At 40.2% G+C, this 24,890-nt stretch overlaps 1 protein-coding gene across 1 annotated transcript in view; it reads left to right on the top strand.

The window, feature by feature from the left end:
* Positions 1 to 15,068, top strand: part of EPS15 (epidermal growth factor receptor pathway substrate 15) — a 162,046-nt gene extending 146,978 nt beyond the window's left edge. Inside the window, exons 22-25 of the mRNA XM_025397201.1 lie at positions 4,334 to 4,410; positions 6,351 to 6,513; positions 9,028 to 9,215; positions 13,426 to 15,068. Of these exons, the coding sequence (XP_025252986.1) occupies positions 4,334 to 4,410; positions 6,351 to 6,513; positions 9,028 to 9,215; positions 13,426 to 13,572 (575 nt within the window). The 3' untranslated portion in view covers positions 13,573 to 15,068. The remainder of the gene's footprint in view (positions 1 to 4,333; positions 4,411 to 6,350; positions 6,514 to 9,027; positions 9,216 to 13,425) is intronic.
* Positions 15,069 to 24,890: the final 9,822 nt, after the last annotated feature.

The raw sequence follows: 24,890 nt of genomic DNA, 5'->3' as shown, positions 1-24,890 counted from the left end.
GGAGCATTTTGGGTTTCAGGATTTTTGGATTTGGGATACTGAACTTATAAGCATATACAGTGCAAATATTCCAAAATCTGCAAAAATCTGAAATCCAAAACACTCCTTCTCCCAAGCATTTCAGATAAGGGATACTAAACCTGCATTGTGTACTCCACATAATTGTGTGTGCTATACCTGGATACGACTGGCAACACAGGTTTGTTTACATCAACATCACCACAAACGCATGAGTAAGGACTATGGATATTATGATGGCTATGAAGTCATTAGGTGATACGAATTTTTTAGCCCAATTATAATCTTATTGGGCCACCATCATATATGTAGTCTGTTGTTGACCAAACATTGTTATGTGACACATGTCAAGATTTCTGGTAGTTAGCTGTTTTTCAGGGAATTATTTGTGAGCCTTAAAATTGGTTTCCCTTATTCCTTGTTATTCAGCTGGTTGTGCTAAGAAATGTTATATTTGTTTGGAGGATTCTTAATAGACAGTTTTGTCCCTTTTTTCTTTGCATATTTTCAACAAATATGAGCATCTCCTGTTTTCCAGACCTTGTGCTATGCCTTGAGGATACAACTGTGAACAAAACAAAGTTCCTGTCTTCATAGAGTTTGTATAAGAAAGATAGGCAATAAACAAATATATGTCAAATACTGATGAGTACTGTGATTAAATCAGGGTAAAGGATAAAAAGTGATATACCTAAAATGTGGCTTTATCATGTACACCTTCACAAAAAACCATATCAGCATAGCATGATCTCAGATATGTAAGAAAAAAATACCAGGAATAAAGGCTGTTAAAGAAGTATGCTGAAATATTCATAAGGGTTATTTCTGATAGTGAGATTTAGGGATGATTTTTTAATTATACTTTTATATATTTTTCCAAAGCATTCATTACCTTTATTCTTGGGGGAGAGGCGGTACTAATGAGGTCATGTGTGCACCTAAAGCCCGGTTCTGCTGGCTCATAGCTCCTGTGTGCACCAAGAGGAAGAAAGTCACCTGCATGGTTTCTCTAAAAGTGTTTCTGGAACTCCCCCCAGCAGGTGTCTTACATGTGATCTGAACAAGTTCAACTCAGTGAGTCCTTCTGCTTTCTGAACAAGCCTCTGCCTCCTGAACAGGCCTCTCTGCCTCATATCAACCATGATCAGTATCTGAGAAGGTTATTTGTCGTTCATCTAAGATTTGTCTTTCCGCAGTGTTTAGTGTTAAATAGGTCATTTATGAGGAAAGTGTAGAAAAACTCTTTAGTAAGGTACTATATATTCTTCATATAGAAGAGTAATTTTTTTAATTAATTTTGTTCACAATATATGCTTCACAATATTCCAGTCAAATCTGACCTAACTCAGGCTATTGCACACATGTTGTGACTTGTAAAGGCTGTGGGACAGGACAGAGAAAAGGCATGAAGCACATTTTCAGTCCCACAAGTGAAATGAGCCCAACTCTTTCCCTTGTCAGCAGTCAGGGAGAGCATCTTCACCCCACTCAGGCTGTGCCTCAGCTACCTCAGCATCAGAAATAACAGGAGCTGGGCAGGTGGCCTATAATCCCAGCACTTTGGGAGGCTTAGGCCGGCAGATCGCTGGAGGTCAGAAGTTTGAGACCAGCCTGGCCAACATGATGAAATCCTGTCTCTACTAAAAATACAAAGAATTAACCAGGTGTGGTGGCACACACCTGTATTCCCAGCTACTTGGGAGGCTGAGGTACGAGAATCACTTGAATTTGGGAGGCAGAGGTTGCAGTGAGCCGAGATATAACAGGAAAAGGAGAGAAAGAAGGGAAACCCTGAAACAGTACCTACGATGAGGCTGGGCCCCAGGCTGAGGACTTGGCACATATGTATCAATGAAAAGGCCGTCTTTTATAGCTAGAATTGTAGGATTTCCTATAACCCTGAACTTCCCAACATCCTCTTCAGGATCAGAGTTGCTGGTATATCCTTAAAGGCCTGATTTTTCTGTGCTTCTACCCAGTCCTTTTTCCCACTCGGGCTCCCCCTCGTCTGCGGCTGTCTTGGTAACGAAATGTTTGGTGACAAAGCAAACAAAAATAGTGTATCTTCTTTGCTCCTCTTATTATGTCCAAGATATACTCATTTTTAGAGATATGGGCACACTTTACACATTCAAATAGGTGGGTAGGCACACTTTTGTTCTAAGCATAGTTTGAGGAGAACTCTTTTTTTTTTTTTTTTTTTTTTTGTTGAGACAGAGTTTCACTCTGTCGCCCAGGCTGGAGTGCAATGGTGCAATCTCAGCTCACTGCAGCCCCTACTTTCCAGGTTCAAGTGATTCTCCTGTCTCAGCCTCCCGAGTAGCTGAGATTACAGGCGTGTACCACCATGCCCGTCTAATTTTTGTATTTTTAGTAGAGACAGGGTTTCACCGTGTTGGCCAGGCTGGTCTCGAACTCCTGACCTCAGGTGATCTGCCCGCCTCGGCCTCCCAAAGTGCTGGGATTACAGGCGTGAGCCACTGTGCCCGGCCTGAGGAGAACTTTTCTTTGCCTCTTTGTCTTGCCTTCTCTTTTGCAGTTCTTTGCTTGCCTTCCTTTCCAACTGTTTGCTTTGTTTCTTTCCATCTTCCTGTATCAGGCAGCAATTCCTATAAACATTATTTGATGTTATTGGTAGTCCTTGCACCTGAATAGGTGAAACCTATCTCAGAGTAGATCATGCATTCCAGCTGAAAATGTTAGTCTACTTGGTAAGTGCAATGTGATGGAAGAAACAACTTCTCAGCCTGTGAAACATTGATTAAATATACTTTTTTGTTTCTTTGTTTGTTGGAGACAGACATGCTCTGTCACCCAGGCTGGAGTGCAGTGTCGTGATCTCGGCTCACTGCAACTTCCGCCTCCTGGGTTCAAGCAATTCTCCTGCCTCAGCCTCCCAAGCAGCTGGTGTTACAGGCATGTGCCACCATACGCAGCTAATTGTTTGTATTTTTAGTAGAGACAGGGTTTCTCCATGTTGGCCAGGCTGGTCTCGAAATCCTGGCCTCAAATGATCTACCCATCTATGTTTCCCAAAGTCCTGGGATTACAGGTATGAGCCACTGCACCTGGCCCATTAAATATACTTTTGTAGTTACTGTTCCTTCTGCCTGGTAGCCTGGTTTCTTTTCCCCATGTTTATCTATTTGGTAAACTCCATTTCTTATTCAAAAGATTTTATTTAAAAGCTAAATGTAGTGGCTTCTTTGCTCCTTTTCCAGATTCACCCAGGCAGTTAGTGTCTCCCACTACAAGTTTTTCGTACCTCTCTCATGACCCATATAAGACTGTTTTATTATTATTTGTTTACATATCTTTTACTAGCCTGTGAACTTTTTCAAGGGTAGGAATTGTATCATTTTATTTTCTCAGACTTGGTATATGGTCAACAAATGTTTGTTGACTGTCCGTTCTTCTTTGGATAGGATTTATTCCCTGTTTTCAAGGACCTTACCATCTAATAAGGGTGATCAGTTACAGGTAACCATGGTACAAACTAGAATGCAATTAGTGCCGCAGAGAAGGAAAAAATTACTTCTTGCTGTGGGAAGTAGTGACACCTAAGTTACTCCAGGGTTTGTTGATGAGGTAGCATTTGAAATGGGCCTTGAAGGATGAGTATGAAATGTGGCATTAATGGCATTGTATTAGCTTTTTGTACTTCTTGATGTCTTTATTAGCAGTAATTTAAGTTCATAGAATATTATTTGACATGTATTCCAAAGCCTTACCTATAAATCATCTAGTTATTACTTTACCTATACTTTACCTATAAATCATTACTTTATTTGCTATTACTTTACCTATAAATCATTCATCAGTTGATTTATACAAAGGAATACATCTTGTGAGGTTATCAGTATACACTCTGTCTTTGTGGGTGTCAGTCATAAATTCAGGAATTAATATTTGAGATTGTATGTTTTCAACTGTCTGAATGTTATTAACCAAAAGAAAACATGAAATTTGATGCCTTGGCTGGATTTGGTGGCTCATGCCTATAATTCCAGCACTCTGGGAGGCTGAGGCAGGAGGATCACTTGAACCCAGGAGTTTGAGATCAGCCTGGGCAACATGGCAAAACCCCATCCCCACAAAAAATACAAAAATTAGGCACGGTGGCACATACACATAGTCCCAGCTACTCAGGAGGCTGAGGTGGGAGGATCACTTGAGCCTAGGAGATTGAGGCTGCAGTGAGCCATGAGTGTACCACTGCTCTCCAGGCTGGGTGACAGAGTGAGACTCTGTCTCAAAAAAAAAAAAAAAAAATGTCCTACTGTCCTGTTTCATTTATTTTCTTTATTCATTTTAGCCACAGACCCCTTTGCTTCTGTTTTTGGGAATGAATCATTTGGAGATGGATTCGCCGACTTCAGCACATTGTCAAAGGTAATTTACAGTAATTAATGGGAAGGGAAAACATACTGTGTTTCCACCAAAAGAGCAATCCTCCTTTGAATTACATAGTCCTTTCACAAAGTTGCAACTTGATTTCAGTAAATCACAGCAAATGTTGATTTCAGATAGAAATGAAAGATAACATTATAGTTAGACACATTTCTTTATATAACTAGACTGTATTGATGGTATAGGTAATTATAATTTTCTATTGGCATGTTTGCTCAGCAACTTCATATTTAGTCTTCTGTCTTTTTAAACATGTTTCTCTCAGTTGAACCACATTTTCCCCCTGTTGACTGTCTGGGTCAATAGGTGTAAAATCTGGGTTTTTATTTCGTCCTCTCTGTGTTGGTTACTTGATTTTATGTTCTGAGGTTGTTAGGGTCAGTATTAAGGTAATTAATGCACAAAGTCCAGTACTAAATGTCCACTACTTATTTTCCACTGTGGCTGTGGTATTGATTCGGGCTAAGAGAAAAGGAGGATTAGATTGTTGGTTCCTTGGTTCTCAACTGAGGGTTATTTTGCCACCAGAGGAACATTTGGCAATGTCTAGAGACCTTTTTGGTTTTCACAGTTGAGTAGGAGATGCTACTCATATCTAGAAGATAGAGATGAGGGATGCTATTTAATACAGTCCACTCTCTAATCCCCCACAATATGCAGTTATGTCCAGCCCAAAATGTCACTGTTGAGCATTGCCTAAATAAATGTAAAATTGTGAAGTATATGATTCATTATAGAAAAGTTAATCTTTTGTTAACTTTCGAAAGGCAGGGTCTTCAGACACACATTAAGATTTATCATTCCAGCCAGGCGCGGTGGCTCATGCCTGTTATCCCAGCACTTTGAGAGGCCAAGGCAGGTGGATTGTCTGGGCTCAGGAGTTCAAGACCAGCCTGGGCAACATGGCGAAACCTCGTCTTGACCAAAAAATACAAAAAGTTGGCCAGGCATGGTGGTGCGCACCTGTAGTCCCAGCTGCTCGGAAGGCTGAGGTGGGAGGATCACATGAGCCCAAAAGGCAGAAGTCGCAGTTGAGCCTAGATTGTGCCACTATACTCCAACCTTAGAGTGAGACCTCATCTCAAAAAAAAAAAAAAAAAAAAAAATTATTTCGTGGGATCAGTTTGCTTTAAAAAATTGACTTTCAGGCTTACTTTGCAGTAACTCAAGCCTGTAATCCCAGCATCTTAGGAGGCTGAGATGAGAGGATTGCTTGAGCCCAGGAGTTCAAGACCAGACTGGGCAGCATAACAAAACCCCATCTCTACAAAATAAAAAAATAGCTAGGCATGTTGGTACATGCATGTAGTCCTAGCTATTCAAGAGGCTAACTGAGGCAGGAGGATCCCTAGAGCCAGGGGTTCAAGACTGCAGTGAGCTATGATTGTGCCACTGTACTCCAGCTTAGGATACTTAGGAGACTCCTGCCTCTTAAAAAAAAAAAAAAAAGAAACCATTGACTTTCAGGTTGTCTTTATAGTTTGTCAAGATGTCATTTTCTTTGCATTAGTATTAAATCTCATATTTAAGTTCATTAGGAAGTATGGAATCCATTTTTTTTTTCCTTTCATTACCATTTAGATCAGATATTCTTTGTGGAAAGGCATTCAATCCCTTTAAAATGGGCCTCAGGTGGTTTTGCATTGAATATTTCCTGAAGCTTGACAAACTTTTAATCTAGATTGAACTTTTTTTGGTTTGATCTGTTACTCTTAATAAGTAATGATATTAGAATCACTACTCATATAGAATAACTTTTTTTCAAAAATTTCTCCCATTGGACTCTGAATGCAAAGGTTAAAATGACAGTGGTCTCAGAATTAAATAAAACTGTATAATACTTAAGTCATTATTCTAAATGCTACATGACTACCACAGTTTGCTTGGTGTAGCCATGTATAACCATTTCTTTTTAAACAAAGGTCAACAATGAAGATCCTTTTAGTTCAGCCACATCGAGCTCTGTAAGCAATGCAATGATTACAAAAAATGTATTTGAGGAAACATCGGTGAAAAGTGAAGATGAACCCCCAGCGCTACCACCAAAGGTCGGAACTCCAACAAGACCCTGCCCACCACCACCTGGTATGAGATTTGGTACTTTTCTTCAGTCAACTACATGGCTTTTCTCTTTCTGAAAAGTATTGTGTGGAGCTTACTTATATAAAGGGCTTTAAATGAAACAAGTCAAACATATGTCAGAAGCTTCCTGCTGTCATTCATTCTGACCTAACTGCCGAATTACAGACATGCACCTAAGAGATCAGCATGTGTACATTTCATGAGCTGTCTTTCTGCTAAGACCTGTTTTTCTTTTCTTTTTTTTTTTTTTTTTTTTAAGTTAATCATTTCAGAGAGGCAGTAAATGGAAAAGGGAAAGTGTCAAGAAAATCTCTTTGCCTTTTAGAAACTCATTGATTATCCATTTGAATAGCAGTTTCCTGTACTTTGGTGTTTTAATTATAATTTATTTAAGAGAAGATTGTTTCAAAGTCCTTTTCCCGTAACATATAAAGTCTTCCTTAAGTCCTTTAATGTGAGAATATATGGCCTCTTTAGTATCCAGAATTCAGCAATATAGTGATTTGAAACAAAGTATTGGTTTTCTTGAAGGAAAATGGTATTTTAGCTAACTTAAAAGATTCTTTTTTTTTTTTTTTTTTTTTTTTTTTTGAGATGGAAACTTGCTCTATCTCCCAGGCTGGAGTGCAGTGGCACAATCTCAGCTCACTGCAGCCTCTGCCTCCCGGGTTCAAGGGATTCTCCTGCCTCAGCCTCCCGAGTAGCTGGGATTACAGGCATGATCCACCATGCCTACCTAATTTTTATATTTTTAGTAGAGATTGGGTTTCACCATGTTGGCCAGACTGGTCTCTATCTCCTGACCTCAAGTGATCTGCCCACCTCGGCCTCCCAAAGTGCTGGGATTACAGGTGTGAGCCACCATGCCTGGCCAAGACTCTTTTCTAATAGTGATTTTTCTCTTATTTTTTGTTTGTATGATTAGTATGTGTGTGTATGTATATGTTTAGCACTATACAAAGGAAAGTTTGTTTTGTTTTTAGGTCATAATAAGTGGGTAAAAGGATAATTCCTTGAGTAGTTGTAGTGCTGTTGGGCTATTATGTGAGAAGACACATTTTAGTACATTTTTTAAAAAATCATACCTCATTCCTTGGGAAATTTTCAGTCTCAGTAGTTACAGATTAATACTGCCTTTTCATCATAACCTTTCCATGGTCTTGAGCAGGTAAGTTTTTTTTCTTTGACTGAAAGGATTGCATGTACAGTTGTTAATACCTGATAATCTGTTGAAAAATCAGGTAAATGAGTTAAGTGATTCCTTCTAAGGAAAAGTAGCTTATGTCATATATTTCTAGAAGTGAGGTTGCCAGAATATATTTAAAAATAAATAATGGTTAATTTGCACATTTCACTTTTTACACTTGCATGATGCTAATAGTGAGGTTGTTTTTTTAAATTTTAAGTAAAATAATATGCTAGTGCTTTTGTTAAATCTCAGAATCTTCAACCAAGTGATTGTATATCATTGTAAAAAGATTAAGGAAAAGACTGGTTTGTTGGAAAGAGCACTGAACTGGGAGTCTAAAAATCTGGGTTCTGTTTCTGGATGTTCCCTAACTGTGATCTTAAGTGTATAATTTCATATATCTGACCGTTGGCTGTTAAATATTGGCAGCAATTCTAATTTTGCCTACTTTCACAGGATTATTGGAAGGATCCATTGAGATATGAGCATCTTTTCTAAGCAGCTACAGTGATGGAATCTGTTGTGTTATGATTACTATTACCAGCTTATGCATTTTAGGAAAAAAATATATTTAGAGATATTTTGATCCCTAATTTTATTATCTTTTCTTCAAGAAGTACTAAGTTTAAGTAAGACTTAGAGAACTTGTTTGAAAATGGTAATGAATTAGTGAGTGACTAATAGGACAGAATACTATTGTTGGGTCAGAGATTATTTGATCAGCAACCACAAAGATTTAGGCCCTGGGCTTCAAAACATTTTTTCTTCATTTTGAAATACAGTAAATAACAAAAAATTGGCAGGGTTTTACTACAGTAATTTTAAAATTTTATGCTCCTAGGTATTGTATCTAGAACTAGAGAAAAATCAGAAGAATTTTCCCATTTTTCAGAGGTCATTTGCTCTTACTGCCACTAGTGGATAACTGTTATCAGGCTGAGGTTTATAACAGCAGAGGCAGGCCATTTCTGTCTTTATTCTTTATTATTCTCCTTCTGTTTAATCCATTCGTCTCTCTTTTTGGGAACATGCTGCTTGGTTGTGGCTGGGGGATGGTGGTATTCAATCTCTGGACAAAAATATGATTCCTGGCCCATCCTTGCTTTGCTATTTGTTTCATTAGCTGCACATAGCTGGAATCTATTTGAGAGATCATGTGTGAAGAATTTGAGGACAGATAGTTGGTGTTGCCATTTAAGACAAGAATGTGTTTTAGGTACTCAGTCATCCTCTACCCATGGTACTTTAATGCTATCTGTGTACATGTTCTTGTGTGCTTGTATTTGCTGTATTTACTGGTTGAATTAATTGTGATGATTTTGATCCAGGGAAAAGATCCATCAACAAACTGGATTCTCCTGATCCCTTTAAACTGAATGATCCATTTCAGCCTTTCCCAGGCAATGATAGCCCCGAAGAAAAAGATCCTGAAATGTTTTGTGATCCATTCACTTCTTCTGCTACTACCACTACCAATAGAGAGGCTGATCCAAGCAATTTTGCCAACTTCAGTGCTGTAAGTACTATGAATAAGTTTTTTGGGGGAAAAATCTTTGAAGAGTTTTCAAAGATTATTTTGGAGTCTGCCAAGTTTGCATCATTTTAACTAAATTTACCAAGATACTAAAAATAATCTTTCGTTCTTCCCCCAAGAAATACCTCTGTTTGATCCTGTTTTGACAGTTCTATGGTTGTTCCATTGCACAAATGATTTTAGTAGTTTTAGTTCTTGTCATATATACAAGTTGTTTTGTAAATATTTCTCTTAGTCTTGGTAATATAAGTAAAATCCTAACAGTTGTTATTTTGTGGATGGTTATGGGTGATGATGACTTAATGAACAATTACAGAGTCATTGATGTCTGCCCACTAGATTAACAATGCCAGTAATAAGTTTGTGCATTTGCAGCTGTGTATGTGTGTATAAAGTTTTAATGATTTCTGAGACCAGTCAGCAAATATTATATCAGAGGATAGGGCCAGAGATTATTTGAATAGAAAGTAAAACTATTAAACTTATATAGTCACTTTTAAAAAATGTAAATGCCAGTTTTATGAAATAAATAAATAAATGGTTGTCAGGATTTAAACAATCTTTAATTATTCGGAGAGATCTAATTCACTAACTTCTCATGTTTACTCTGCATTCTTTCAGAGATGTCTAAAATAGGAAGATCATTAGAAACAGTGGAAGGGTGCCATGATAACAGCATAAGCAGGGCGTATAAAATCACAGAAATGGGGCCACCAACCATGGAGGTATCAGTCTAGAGGGACATAAAGCAATGTCATATATTCCATCATTATTCAGTAAAAACAAGTTATTTTTAAGTAAAATTCTTAGACTGGGTAACAAAGTTTCAGTTTCCCAGTTTTTTCAGGCAAAATAACCTTCGTTATCACTGCCTGTTCTATAAAACAGGAATTTTCTTCTGTTTATCACCTTATGCCCTTGAGATGATTTTGGAAACAGGAGATCTAGTGGCCAGGTAATTCTGCCTAATATGTCCCTCCTCAATGTAGCATTGGGACATTCAACCAGTTGCTTTATCCCTGCAGCTATTTCTAGTTAGAAAGGAGGTAGTCAAGAATCTGCATGCAGGCTGGGCATGGTGGCTCACGCCTGTAATCCCAGCATTTTAAGAGACCAAAGTACTTTAAGCATCTGTAGTCCCAGCTACCTGGGGGGCTAAGGTGGTAGAGGTTGCAGTGAGCCATGATCATGCCACTGCACTCCAGCCTGGGTGACAGAGCCAGACCCTGTCTCCGAAAAAGAATCTGCATGCAACTAAGACGACTGAGCTCCCAGCTTTTGAATCTGTACTCTAAGTTCTGGTGGCTTCTCTTGAATATGAAGGAGCAAAACAGGAATCAATATTTTGAATATTGTAAAAATGGAGTGTCAGAATTATACAGACTTTTTTTTTGAGATGGAGTTTTGCTCTTATTGCCCAGGCTGGAGTGCAGTGGCATGATCTCAGCTCACCACAACCTCCACCTCCCGGGTTCAAGCGATTCTCCCGCCTCAGCCTCCCAAGTAGCTGGGATTACAGGCATGTGCCACCACACCTGGCTAATTTTGTATTTTTAGTAGAGACGGGGTTTCTCCATGTTGGTCAGGCTGGTCTTGAACTCCTGACCTCAGGTGGTCCACCCGCCTCAGCCTCTCAAAATGTTGGGGATTACAGGTGTGAGCCGTTGTCGTGCCCAGCCTGACTTTCCTTTTTTTTTTGAGACAGAGTCTTGCTCTGTCGCCAGACTGGAGTGCGGTGGCGTAATGTCAGCTCACTGCAACCTACGCCTTCCAGGTTCAAGCGATTCTCCTGCCTCAGCCTCCCAAGTAGCTGGGACTACAGGCATGCGCCACCACACCTAGCTAATTTTTGTGTTTTTAGTAGAGACAGGATTTCACCATGTTGGCCAGGATGGTCTCGATCTCTTGACCTCGCAATGCACCTGCCTTGGTCTCCCGAAGTGCTGGGATTACAGTTGTGAACAACCGTGCCTGGCCCAACTTACCTTTCATTAGATGGAATTTGATTTGTTTCAAGCAGAGAATCAAAAATTGGCCTTTTTAGGGGGTTATAATTCTCTTAGTGTAAAATAACCCTGTGGTAGTTCATGGCATTTAATATCTTAAGTATGGTTTTAGCAAGTCAAAATCTGGTTGGGGCCAGACAGGGTGGATCACTTGAGGTCAGGAGTGTGAGACCAGCCTGGCCAACATAGTGAAACCCCATCTCTACTAAAAATACAAAATTAGCCAGGCGTGGTGGCGCAGGCCTGTAATCCCAGCTAGGGAGGCTGAGGTGGGAGGATCACTTAAGCCCCAGGTGGAGGTTGCAGGATCTGAGATAGTGCCGCTGTCCTCAAGCTGGGTTACAGAGCGAGACTCCGTCTCAAAACAACAACAACAACAACAAATCTGGTTGGAAGGAGGCTGAACAACAGCTGAGGCATTTTGCTCCAAACTCTCAGTATAGTATAATAAAAAACAGCTTCTTTTTTCATTGTAAAACATGTGTTAAGTGTTACACATTTCAAAGTTTTGCTTAATTCCCTAGGGAAAAAAAACTACCATTTCAAAAGCCTGACAAGGTATTTTATTTCATCCTTTCATGAAGGATTTTCTGTGTGACAAGACTTGAAACCAATTAGAATTTTTTAATTTAGTATTTGCCAAGGTTGCTGTTTGGGGTAGATAAAAATGTTTCCCCAACGTAATAATTATGAGTGTTAAGATTTTATTTAGACTGGTCTAAAAGTTGCCAAAGCCTGGAGAAATCTTCATAATGCTTTTTTTTCTTTTTGTTTTTTTGGCTCACTCTGTCCATCTGGCTGGAGAGCGGTGATATGATCACAGCTCACTGCAGCCTCAACTTCCCAGGCTCAGGTGATCCTCCCAAGTAGCTGAGACTATAGATGTGCATCACCATACCTGGCTAATCTTTTTGTAAAGACAGGGTTTTGCCATGTTGCCAAGATGAACTTCTTGAACGTCTGAGCTCAAGCAATTGGCCCACCTTGGCCTCCCAAAGTACTAGGATTACAGATGTCAGCCACTATGCCTGGCTCAAAATGCTTTTTATAAAATATGATTAGGTTCTTGGGAGGCCAAGGTGGGCGGATCATCTGAGGTCAGGAGTTCGAGATCAGCCTAACCAACATGAAGAAACCCTATCTCTACTAAAAATACAAAATTAGCCGGGCATGGTGGTACATGCCTGTAATCCCAGCTACTCGGGAGGCTGAGGCAGGAGAATCGCTTGAACCCGGGAGGCAGAGGTTGTGGTGATCCAAGATTGTGCCATAGCATCCAGCCTGGGCAACAAGAGCAAAACTCCGTCTCCAAAAAAAAAAAAAAAAGATTAGGTTTACATCATATCTTGCTTATATACCCAATACTTTAATATGATATATAGCAAAATCAGCTTTTTTTTGTTTTGCTTCTTAGCTTTTCTATACATTAAGGGTTAGGAAACTACCAGTGGGATTAAGTTAAAAATGATTTATCATGTGAGGGTCTCAGTAAAGTTGAAGTAGTAAATGTTTTACATTACATTAGATCAAAAAGGCTAGCCCTCTCCTGTTTTTAAATCTTCTAATCTACTATAAGCATTTCTACTTTTTTTGGTGATATATATATAACATTTTATATATATATATATTTTTTATATATATATATGTATTTTTTAGATGGAATCTCACTTTGTCACCCAGGCTGGAGTGCAGTTGGTGCAGTTGCAGCTCACTGCAAACTCCACCACCTGGGTTCAAGTGATTCTTGTGCCTCAGCCTCCCAAGTAGCTGGGATTATAGGCATCGCCACCATGCCCGGCTAATTTTTGTATTTTTAGTTGAGAGGGCGTTTTGCCATGTTGGCCAAGCTGGTCTCGAACTCCTGACCTCAGGTGATCCACCTGCCTCGGCCTCCAAAGTGCTGGTATTATAGGCATGAGCCATCACATCTAGCCTAGTGATATTTTTAACATTTAGTTTTATATTCTGTCTATAGATTGAATTAATTTTTTAAATTAAACTACGGTTTAATAATATTAAACATGTTTTCAGGAAAAAAAAAAAAAAAAGAATTAACAAGTAACCAGACTATTTCCAGAGTCCTTCAGGTGAAACAAGTTAATGTCCTTTTGTAAAAACTATTTCCTCCTTTTTATTTGCTTTACTCATTTATTTATTCATTTGTTCATCGATCTTTTAAATGGCAGTATCCCTCTGAGGAAGACATGATCGAATGGGCCAAAAGGGAAAGTGAGAGAGAAGAAGAGCAGAGGCTTGCCCGACTAAATCAGCAAGAACAAGAAGACTTAGAACTGGCTATTGCACTCAGCAAATCTGAGATATCAGAAGCATGAAGAATTCTCTTGTTCTTTGGCAACAATATAGTACTCTTCTTCCTGAATACTGAAACTATTTACAATGTGTATCAAAACTACCTGTGAGCATGGGAATACAAAAGGTTTGAGATTCCTGTAAATGTGACAAAATTTTAGGATTTTTTTTTTCTTCATTACAGATTTGTCTTTTTTTTTCTTATAAAAGCCGTAACCCAGTCAGACAAATTCACCTTCACTTAGGCCCCTGGCCCCTGTTCTGGTATACATTTACTGTGAGCTTTTGCCTGCCTGTGCTATTTTACTTGTAAAGCTAGAGCACCCAAGCTTCTGCTTTCTGGAATATAGAGAAATAGTTTCACCCTGCACTACGCTGTTCTGTAGTTATTCTGATGATAGCCAGTGAGGTTCTTAAAGTTTGCAGTATTCTCCCCTGATTGGAATGGTTGAGTGAGAATAAGGGAAAGAATATCTTACTTCTTTTATGATTGGTGCAAATTGGCTAAAGTGCATTTTTAAATTTCCTTATAGTAAAAATACTACTTAATTTGTTTTTTAGAGACAAGGAAAAATATTTTGCACAGATTTACTCCAGTATGGAAAAGGGACACTTTAGGTTGAACCATTATAGCCTCAGATTCGATCTTTTCCTAACTAAAAATATTAAAGCCTCATGTGTGAAATAAATTTTTTTAAAGATTTATCTGGATTTAGAGAATTTTAGATCAACAGATACCTCTCGGTGTGTTTGCTAATTAATAAAAATTAGTTTCTTACAAATAAAGTTTGTAAGAAAATGTTCATTTTAAGTGCTAGATAGTGGAGAAAATTTATCACCTAAAATATACCCATCAGTATAAGGCAAGCAAAAGTCTTAACATGGCAGCCATTCTGCCTTTGCCGTGGCCCTGTCCTGTTTAGTTCTTAGTGGGTTTATTTTTGTACTTTTGCAGAAGAAACTTCAGCAAGCTAGAACTGGAAGGTACTTTAATTTTTCATATATACTTGTTTTTTTTTTTTTTTTTTAAATGAAGGCTCATTTACTTGAAATGTAAAAACTTTCACTGAATACAAATAGGAAAAAAAGTGATATGTTTTATATCATATTGCTTTTTGTCCATCTTTGTGGTTTAGTTTATTTACTCACTTCATGTTTTTCACCTATAAAATTGTCAAGCTAGCAACAAAACTCTTGTTTGTTTAATTGGGAGAGAAGAGACCTGCCAGATTATCAAAACTCTTCACGTGTTAAAAGACCACTCCTGTAAAACCGACCTAGTGGACAAGCTGAATTTGAAATAGACTGTGAAGTAAGCTGTAACTTGTCATTTTAATTTTGTTTAACATGGTTACTGACTTAGATGATGTATTGAATACCAAGATAAAGAAAAATGCACCTAAAATCTAATTAGAATTATCTGGGTCACCAAGTCAAGGTGGTATTGATCTGTGTTAATCTGAGTAACTTATTGCCTAGCCTATAAATAAATTTCAAAGTATCCAATTCATTTCTTCTTCAAATGGTGCTTGTTTTCTTTCCATTACACAATTGGACTCCTACAGTTTAAAACAAACTTTAAACCAGTGTCTTGCACTGCTAATAACTTTTTTCTACCTTTGTAAATAGAAACATTTCTGCATAAAAGTCATACATATGAAGCAAGGGCTGAATCATAATCACAAGGCTTTAATTTTGATAAACGAATCCAGTGACCTAAGGATTTTCTGCAAAATTTGACTGAGAAGTTAAGTATTGGGAGTTGCGATAGGTGGTATTTTCGTTTGTTTTTTTCCTCTTAAACTCCTTAGGATAAAGGTAAGTTGACTTGAACAACTTTCTTTTGCACTGGGAAAATGAGCAAATGTTGGAAATGCTTCAAAAATTTTTTTAATTAAAAAAACACTCGAGGCCGGGCGCAGTGGCTCAAGCCTGTAATCCCAGCACTTTGGGAGGCCGAGACGGGTGGATCACGAGGTCAGGAGATCGAGACCATCCTGCCTAACATGGTGAAACCCCATCTCTACTAAAAAATACAAAAAACTAGCCGGACGAGGTGGTGGGCGCCTGTAGTCCCAGCTACTCGGGAGGCTGAGGCAGGAGAATGGCGTAAACCCGGGAGGCGGAGCTTGCAGTGAGCTGAGATCCGGCCACTGCACCCCAGCCTGGGCGACAGAGCAAGACTCCGTCTCAAAAAAAAAAAAAAAAAAAAAAAAAACTCGAAAATAATAAATATCTATAACTTATAAACACCCACTTTCAATGTAATAAATGTATCCTAATCTTATGTATGTTTAACTGGATTACATAGATTTTTATCTTTTGTTAAAATGTGTATACTCTGTGGACCAATATAATGTTAAAGTATGTATATATTATATAAATATATATGTATATGTATGTGCTCGCTTGTGTAGGATGAAAGTCTTAGAGTCGTTTGTGGTATTTTATGTTGTTGACTCTGGCTCCAGGGCCTGTGCTTGAAAAGGACAGATAAGTATTGCCCAGAGCTAAGTGGCACTACTTACAAAGTTTTAAACATCTTCTACATACTGATTCATGTTTATTTGAGCTCTCTTTATTATAGAATTTTCTCTTAAAGTTTCAGACCTCTAAGTTGTAGCCTGTAATTATGAGAACAGTAACATTTAAGTAATAATAAAGAATCCTATCCATATATCTAATTTGCAGTGGAGTTTTGCATGGTCCTCTGATTATGTCCATGCTGTGTCCAAGGAGGAGTAGCTATATACAATCAGCACAGATTAATACGTGTAAAGGGTTTGGGACAGCACCTGGTATAGAATAAATAATAAATGTAAACTATTATTTTTGGTTATCATGTCCTTTTGCCTGCCTGTGCTATTTTACTTGTAAAGCTAGAGTACCCAAGCTTCTGCCTTCTGGAATATAGAAGTCTTTCATGTCTTTTATGAAAGAAATGAAATGTATATGCATAAAGACAGTGCCTAAAACATATGTGGCTTTGTATATATGTGTTGAATAAGAATTTGTAGGCCCGACGCAGTGGCTCGCGCCTGTAATCCCAGCACTTCGGGAGGCTGAGGTGGGCAGATCACCTGAGGTCAGGAGTTCGAGAACAACCTGGCGAACATGGGGAAACTCTGTCTCTACTAAAAATGCGAAAAAATTAGATGAGCATAGTGGCTTGCACCTATAGTCCTAGCTACTCGGGAGGCTGACACAGGAGAATTGCTTGAATCCGGGAGGCAGAGGTTGCAGTGAGCGGAGATCACACCACTGGACTCCAGCCTGGGTGACAGAGTGAGACTCCGTCTCAAAAAGAAAAAAGAATTTGTCACTGGGCACAGTGGCTCATGCCTGTAATCCCAGCACTTTGGGAGGCTGAGGTGGGAGGATCACTTGAGCCCAGGAGTTTGAGACCAGCCTGGGGCAACATGGTGAGACCCCATCTCTACAAAAAAAAAAAAAAAAAGCCAGGTGTGGTGCATGCCTGTAGTCCCAGCTACTGGAGGCTGAGGTGGGAGGATCAATTGAGCCCAGTGAGGCTGCAAGAAGCTGGGGTTGTGCTGCTGTGCTCCAGCCTAGGCAACAGAGCAAGACCCTGTCTCAAAAAAAAAAAAAAAAACTAATCCCAGCACTTTGGGAGGACAAGGTGGGTGGATCTCCTGAGGTCAGGAGTTCAAGACCAGCCTGGCCAACACGGTGAAACCCCTGTCTCTAATAAAAAATACAAAAATTAGCCAGGCATGGTGGCAGGTGCCTGTAATCCCAGCTACTTGGGAGGCTGAGGCAGGAGAATAGCTTGAGCCTGGGAGGCGGAGGTTGCAGTGAGCCGAGACTGTGCCACTGCACCCCAGCCTGGGCAACAGAGCAAGACGCCATTAAAAAAAAAAAAAAAAAAAAGTGACATAGACTTTTGGAAGGCTCTGTGTTCTAATAAACTCACAGTACTGGGACTGAATCTGTTTCTGCCATTTTTGAGGATGTAATGTAAAGATGATTTTGAGAAAATTATTTAGCCTCCCTGAACCTCATTTTTCTCATCTAATGTACATCACAGTACTTAACTCACGGGATTGTTTTAAAGGATTTAGCTTTGATAGCTTTTTATTATTTATTTTAAATAAATTTAACCACAATATTACTAATAGCGAAAAGAGCCATTGGCTGTTGAATGTACATTATATATGAAGCACTTTACTAGGCATTTTATGTGTGTTTTCTCTTTTCTTGTTTAATCTTCACAATACCTCTAAGTAGTAGATATTGTTATCCCCTGTTTTAGAAATGGAGAAACTGAGGCTCAAAAATGTTAAAATAATGTGCTTCAGATCATCCAGCTGATGAGAAGATGAGCCAGGAACTGAACCCTGGTCGGTCTGATCCTAAGCATGATACTCTTTTCAGTTTACCATGCTTTGTTTTATTTTGTGTGGAAGAAAAAAAAATTTACTTATAGGAAGTGGTAGGAACAGGACATGATAAATAATAATAAATAACATTTACTAAGCTCCAGGCATGATCCTAAATGCTTTACTATTAATTTATTTAATCCTCACAATAGTAACCATGAAAGGTATAGGTACTATTATCTTCGCCATTTTACAGAAGAGGAACCCAAACTAGGCCACAGTTATGCAGCTAGTAAGTGGCAGAGCTGGAATTTGAACCTAGGAGATGGGCTCCAGAGTTTTAACCACTACTCTGTATTCCTGTTAATGATGAGTAGTCAGAGGAGCAGTGTCACAAATGAAATAATCTATGTAATCGCTGTTCTTGAGGATTACTGTAATAAACATATACATGGCATCTTATAAAACATTTTCCCATTCATTCTTGTATTTAACTCGTATGAGAGTTTAGAACAGTTTCTGACACATGAAAGCACTTAACGATTATTAGTGTTATCATAAGTGATAAGTATATGGGGGGAGTAGCCAGCCTTGCTTTTAGTTTTTCTTTTTTTGTAGAGACAGAGTCTCACTCTGTTGCCCAGGCTGGAGTGCAGTAGCACAGTCATAGCTCATTGTAACCATGAACTCCTGGGCTCAAGAGATCCTCCCGCCTCAGCCTCCCAAGTAGCTAGGACTATAAATGCATGCCACTGGACCTAGTTAGTTAGTTAGTTAGTTAGTAGAGATAGAGGTCTCACTTTGTTGCCCAGGCTGGTCTTGAACTCAAGTGATCCTCCCTCCTCAACCACCCAAAGTGCTGGGATTATAGGCTCAGCCCAACCTTGTTTTAAATACAACATTTAAAACCAAAAGGCTAGAAAAAATGAAAAGTAATTTATCAGTACTGACAAGGCTCTGGAAAGAGTACATAAAAAGGGAAAGGCAGAGTAAGTTTTGAAGAGTTCGAAGTAGCTCAGTGTGACTAGAGTGTAGGTTTGTGGGCAAAAGACTGAGGTGTTTGTGTTCATAAGATTTCATTGGTGGTGATTTGGGGAATTGCCTGAGAAGAAAATCAGGTAAGGCAGGGAGAGCAGGTGAAAGATTGTTGCAGTCATGCAGGTGAGATGGTAAGAACTTAAAATGTGGTTGTGGCTGGAGACTAAGAGAAGGGGACCAATTTGAGAAAGATTTAGGAGAATTAACAGGTCTTGAGGTCTGATTAGATGTAGGTGGTAAGGGGAAAGGAGTACTCAAAATTTAGCAAGCAATAGGATCACCTGGAGGACGTGTCAAACTACGGATTGCTGGACTCCAGCCCCAGAGTTTTTGATTCAGTAGGTTGTAGAGTTGGACCCCCGAATTTACATTTCTAACAGGTTCCCAGATGATGGTGATGTTGACTCAGGGGCCTCTCAGTTTGAGAACCACTAGAGTAGATGATAACTTCTAAGTCTCTTTTGTTTGCCGGTTTTATTAAATCCATTCATTTACTCTGCAGTGCTGTTGCATCTTGTCATTCTACACTTGACCTGTGGATTCTGCTTCTTGGTAACCTCTAATCTTTCTTATGGATAGACAGTTTTTGAAAATAATAATTGCAGGCTGGGCACCGTGGCTCACGACTGTAATCCCAGGACTTTGGGAGGCCAAGGTGGGCAGATCACTTGAGGTCAGGAATTTGAGACCAGCCTGGCCAACATGGTGAAACCCCGGCTCTACTAAAAATACAAAAATTAGCTGGGCATGGTGACGCACGCCTGTAGTCCCAGCTACACTCGTGAGGCTGAGGCAGGAGAATCGCTTGAACCGTGGAGATGGAGGCTGCAGTGAGCCAAGACCATGCCACCGTACTCCAAGCCTGGGTGACAGTGAGACTCTGTCTCCAAAAAAATACATAAAAATAATAATTGCAAGTTAGCACTTATATAGCACTTAGTGCCCCGTACTATTTAAAGTACTTTATATATAATGATTAATTTAACCTCCATATCCCCAGTTTACAGATGAGAAGACTGAGAGGTACAAAGAGGTTAAATAATTTGTCCAAGACCACTGAGCTAAAAAGCGCCAGAGCTAGGATTCAAACCCAGGCCCAGGCAGTTGGCTGAGCGCAGTGGCTCACGCCTGTAATTCTAGCACTTCGGAAGGCCAAGGCAGGTGGATCATCTGAGGTCAGGAGTTCCAGACCAGCCTGGCCAACGTGGCGAAACTCCATCTCTACTAAATCTACAAAAAAAATTAACTGGGCGTGGTGGCGGGCGCCTATAATCCCAGCTACTTGGGAGGCTGAGGCAGGACAATTGCTTGAACCAGGTGCAGGGGGTGGGTGGGGTGGGGGATGCAGTGAGCCAAGATCATGCCACTTCACTCCAGCCTGGGCAAAAGAGTGAAACTCCGTCTCAAAACCCAAAAAAACCCAAGCAGTCTGACTCAAAAATCCGTTTTCAATTACTCTGTTCTGCTGAAGAAAAAAAAAGATACATTAAGTTACTTTTTTTCTTCTATGCATGGATCTATAATGTACCTTTTACTTCCAGAAAGGTCTCTATTGTCTTAGTTTTGAAAATGCACAGTGAGAAAGTCATTATTCTATTGACCTTTGCTAAGATCTGTTGTGTGCTGGGCCAGGGACAGAGAAGACTCATATGAGGGCCTTGCCATTAGTGGTATAGTAGGAAAGATAGGCATCTACTCACATAATTTCACAGCATTGGGTACTGAGGATACCGTAGGATTGCTGAGATCCCCAGAGAAGGGAGATAATAGTTCTAGCTGAGAGGATTGGGGAAGGTGTCCCCAGAACATAGTATTCTGTTCCTTACTAGCATTACTAAAAACATACATGGTGACTGTTGGGATTTTTTGTTAGAAGCACAGCTCCCACAAGGCCGCATCATTTGATGTTAGGGCTGTGTTCACTGGAAAAGGCCAGCAGTCTCCTAGGAGGCCTCATTTAAGTAGCATTCATTATTTGAGTGAATTAAGCCTGGTCCAAGGTCTGACCTTCAAGTTTAGAAACCTGATTTTCATCAATAAAATGGAGACAGATCTCTATTAAGAAATTTCACAGGGACTGATATAAAGACCCGAATGTCACTTTCCAGTAAAAATAAAGTTGCCACAGGACTTGGAGTGCCCACAATTGGTTGAACATGACTCCTCCCTTGCTGGTGGTTGGATACCTCCTGCCTCTGAGGCACTGCTTGATCTCTGCAGCCAGGGATGCCTGGGCCCCTCTCATGGACGCATTTTTCAGATTAATATCTTTAATCAGGTTACAGTCTGGTTTGACTAGTTGGGTAACTATAATGCCTCTTTAGGGTGACTTTGCATATCTTTGCTTTGATCCATTATATGTAAATTTTTCAGTATGTTAATGAGCATCATTTTTAAAATCATGAAATAGAATTCATTATTGAATATGTACTGGGTCACAAGATAAAATGTTTGAAAGCCATTTATTTTTTACAATCTCTCCAAAGGAGTGTAGGTCCTAAAGTTATGTATCCAGGTGAATGATATAAAAGATTATCTCATGGGAGTGGGGAAAACTACAGAAAGACCTCACCCATTTTTCTCTCCTCACTGCACTAAGTGTATGGAATGTGTGCAGCTGCCCAAGACCTAAGGGCTTAGTTACAGCCTCTCCATCCTGTTTCCTCTGGAGTCAGAACTTGATTGAGTTAGTTTGTGGGAAGGAAAAGAAATGGGAAAAAGCTGACACTTACTGGGGACCTTCTCTGAGCCTGGCACTAAGGTTCTTAATAAATGTATAATTTATTCCTTATGACACTTAAATAGAAAATATAAGGTATAGAGAGATGGAAGCAATTTGGCCAAGAAACCCCAACCTAGGAAAGGTTCACAGCTGGACAAGCCAGGTTCCAACCCAGATGCCTCAGCTGTGAAACTTACTCTTCTACCACACTGGACTGCCTTTTGCTCTCTGTGGCTACGTATGCTCAAAGGACTGCTCTTAAGAGCAGGTGTGCAAGACTCAGCAACCCAGGCCCTCATTGAGCACAGAGGAGACCCCACACCCCTCCGAGGCTCTGTAAGACACACAGGAGAGACTGAACTGAACTGCTTGCTCAGCCTGTGGGCCTTTTAATGATGATTGGACTTGTCAGGACTGAGACAACCCTGATTTGTTCTCCTCCAGATTGTGGGCCTCTACATGAGTTAAAGATCCTTCTAGGCACTGTGACATACAGAGACCTGGATGGGGTAGAGGCTGTACTTAATTGAATCAAAACTCTGGACCTAGAATGGGTAGAAGCAGGTAAGGAGCCCTCCACCCTTGCTCCCTTGTAGCATGCTGCCTTAACCACATACAAGCAAAAGAAAACCCTGATGCATCTCAGCTTCCTGAGCAAGTTCCTGGCCTTGTAGAGGGAATCTAGACCTTGGAGTTTTATGAACATGGGCCTAAATTCTGGTCTTACCATTTCCTAGCTGTGTGTTTTTGGGTAAATCTGTTAACCTCTGTGGTCCTCAGGGATAACAGTTCCCTTACAGGGTTGTTGCCAGGATTAAAGATGATAGATACAGGTTGGGTGTGGTGGCTCATGCCTGTAATCCCAGAATTTTGGGAGGCCCAGGCAGGAGGATTGCTTGATTCCAGGAGTTCCAGACCAGCCTCGACAACATAGCAACACTCTGTCTCTACAAAAAAGTATATATATATTTAAAAATTAGCCAGGCATGGTGACGTGCACCTGAAGTCCTAGCTACTCAGGAGACTGAGGTGGGAGGATCACTTGAAGCCAGGAGTTCGAGGCTGCAGTGAGCTGTGATCACACCACTGCACTCCAGACTGGGCAACAGATCGAGACACTCTGAAAAAAAAGATGATGGATACAAAGTCATGGTTTCTGTTACATGGCAGATATTCACTAAGAGCTGCCATGCCCATGTTTAAAAAGAAGAGGTAACAATACATTTTCGGAAAATGTGAATCTGAATAAAGAGGATAAACTTCAGTTATCTTGGAAGTTCATTTATATAGAACCCTTCATTGCCCTCTGATTCTGGATAAAACTATCACTATAGGAGGTGCAGGTAACACACACTATGTGTCCAGCACTGTTCTGTTGTGCTTGCATTAACTTAATCCTTACAACAACCGTTGTAATAGGTGCTATTATCCTCATTTTACTGATAAGAAAACAGACACAAAGAGGTGGAGTAACTTACCTGGTTGTGTGGATACCTAGTGGTGGGGCCAAGATTTTAACCTAAGCAGTGTGGCTCCAGTGGAAGGGAGGATGGGAAGAATAAAACCTGTTCTACCTTGGGTTTATTACATGATTCAAAGTAAGCTTGAAAAAGTGGCTCGTAAATGCTTTGTGCACCTAATAACTTGCGTGGCAGGAAAGCTAGGGCTGGGGTTAAGATACAGACCCTCAAGTCGGGCTGTGTGTGTTGAGTTCTAGCTCTGCCACTTAACTAGTTTGTGTGATCTTGAGCAAATTAATTCCTCTCTGCCTCACTTTTTCAACTATAAAATTGGGATTGTAAAAGAACATACATGTTAGGATTATTTTGAGGATTAAATGCGTTGGCACATGTGAAGAGTTTAAAATAGTGCCCAAGTGACATAATTCTAAACAGATGAGGAAGAAGAAGAAAGAAGCCTTGAAGGTTAAGAACCCGGGGATTGAATCCCACCTCCTGATTTGATCTTAGGAACATTTCTAAACTTCTGACCCAGATATTCTTAAAACAGTTGTCTAGATTAGAGATAGACATGTAAAGGCTCTCTGCATAGTGCCTGTCACTGGGTAGAAGCTTAATAGATATTAGTTCCTTCTTTATTTACTCACCATTGAGTACCTACTATGTACAGCAATAGTGCTGGGCTCTGTAGAAGACACGAGATACTGTCTCCACCTTCAGAGAGAAATCTGAAGTACCATTGTGAATAACGTATACAAGGATTGTAAAATACGTAATACTAAATGCTGTGAGGGAGACAGATTAAAATGTAACCTCTGAAAAGGGAGAGACTGCTCCAATGGGGAGATCCTGGATGGCTTCCTGGTGGAAGTGGTGCTGGCTGTGGGCTGAGAGGCTCGGTGAGATTAATCCTTTTAACAGTAAACTGGGCTCTGGACCCATAGGAGGTCAGGCTTCTAAGGTCCTGTGCCTCTTCTTGCCTGTGAACCCAGGAGAAAGTTGGCTATTATCTAAGTGCCTAGTGCTGGCCAAGCTGGACAAGGCTCTGGACTAAGGGGTTTGGATCCCTGGGCATACTGTAACTGGAATTTCCAGATTTAGAAGCTCTAGCTTTGTGATAAGATAAGCAGCATTCTCGGGCCCTTGTTGATCTGCAAAAACCATGATATGACTGAAAGAGTGAAAGATCGTATGTTCTCTGCTGCCTACCAGGGAAGAGTGAGAGAAATTGCCCAAATGGTCCTTGGAGCCTCTGCCCTCTGGGCAGCTTTGCCCAGGGCCTCCCGCTCCGTGCTCAGCCCACCCATGGTTCATAGGCAGGGTGGGAGGAAAACACCAGATTGGGCAGAGAAACCTGGGTGTAAGACCTGACTTCACAAATTGGTTTCAGGAAAGGTCGTTCACCCCTCTGAACCTGTTTCATCAACTGTAAAATGGGGATAAGTGAGTATGTAATAAGATGTAGATAAATAAGAATTGGTGTAAACTGCCTGGCTCAGGGCTTGACACATGAGAGAACACCTGACATGTGAGAACCAGTCACCACTTACTGGACACAAGATTTGTGTTGCACAAGCACCTAGGATACAGACCCAGCTCAGAAGGAAACAAAAATGGGCCTTAACCACCCTGCCCCTGCCCTGTGTTCCGCCCCCCACCTTCTCTGATGAGCTAAGTCTCCAGGGGTCCCTGAATCCATTCTTCACACCAGAGCTGGAGCAGGCCTTCTCAAATGACTCCTCACGGTGCTCCCCTACTCTGTGTCCTTAGTTGGGCCTCCCATA

This window comes from Theropithecus gelada, chromosome 1, assembly GCF_003255815.1.
Source record: "Theropithecus gelada isolate Dixy chromosome 1, Tgel_1.0, whole genome shotgun sequence".
Classification (NCBI taxonomy): domain Eukaryota; kingdom Metazoa; phylum Chordata; class Mammalia; order Primates; family Cercopithecidae; genus Theropithecus; species Theropithecus gelada.
Note: the sequence above shows the minus strand (reverse complement) of the source record. Positions and strands in the feature narration are given on the sequence as shown.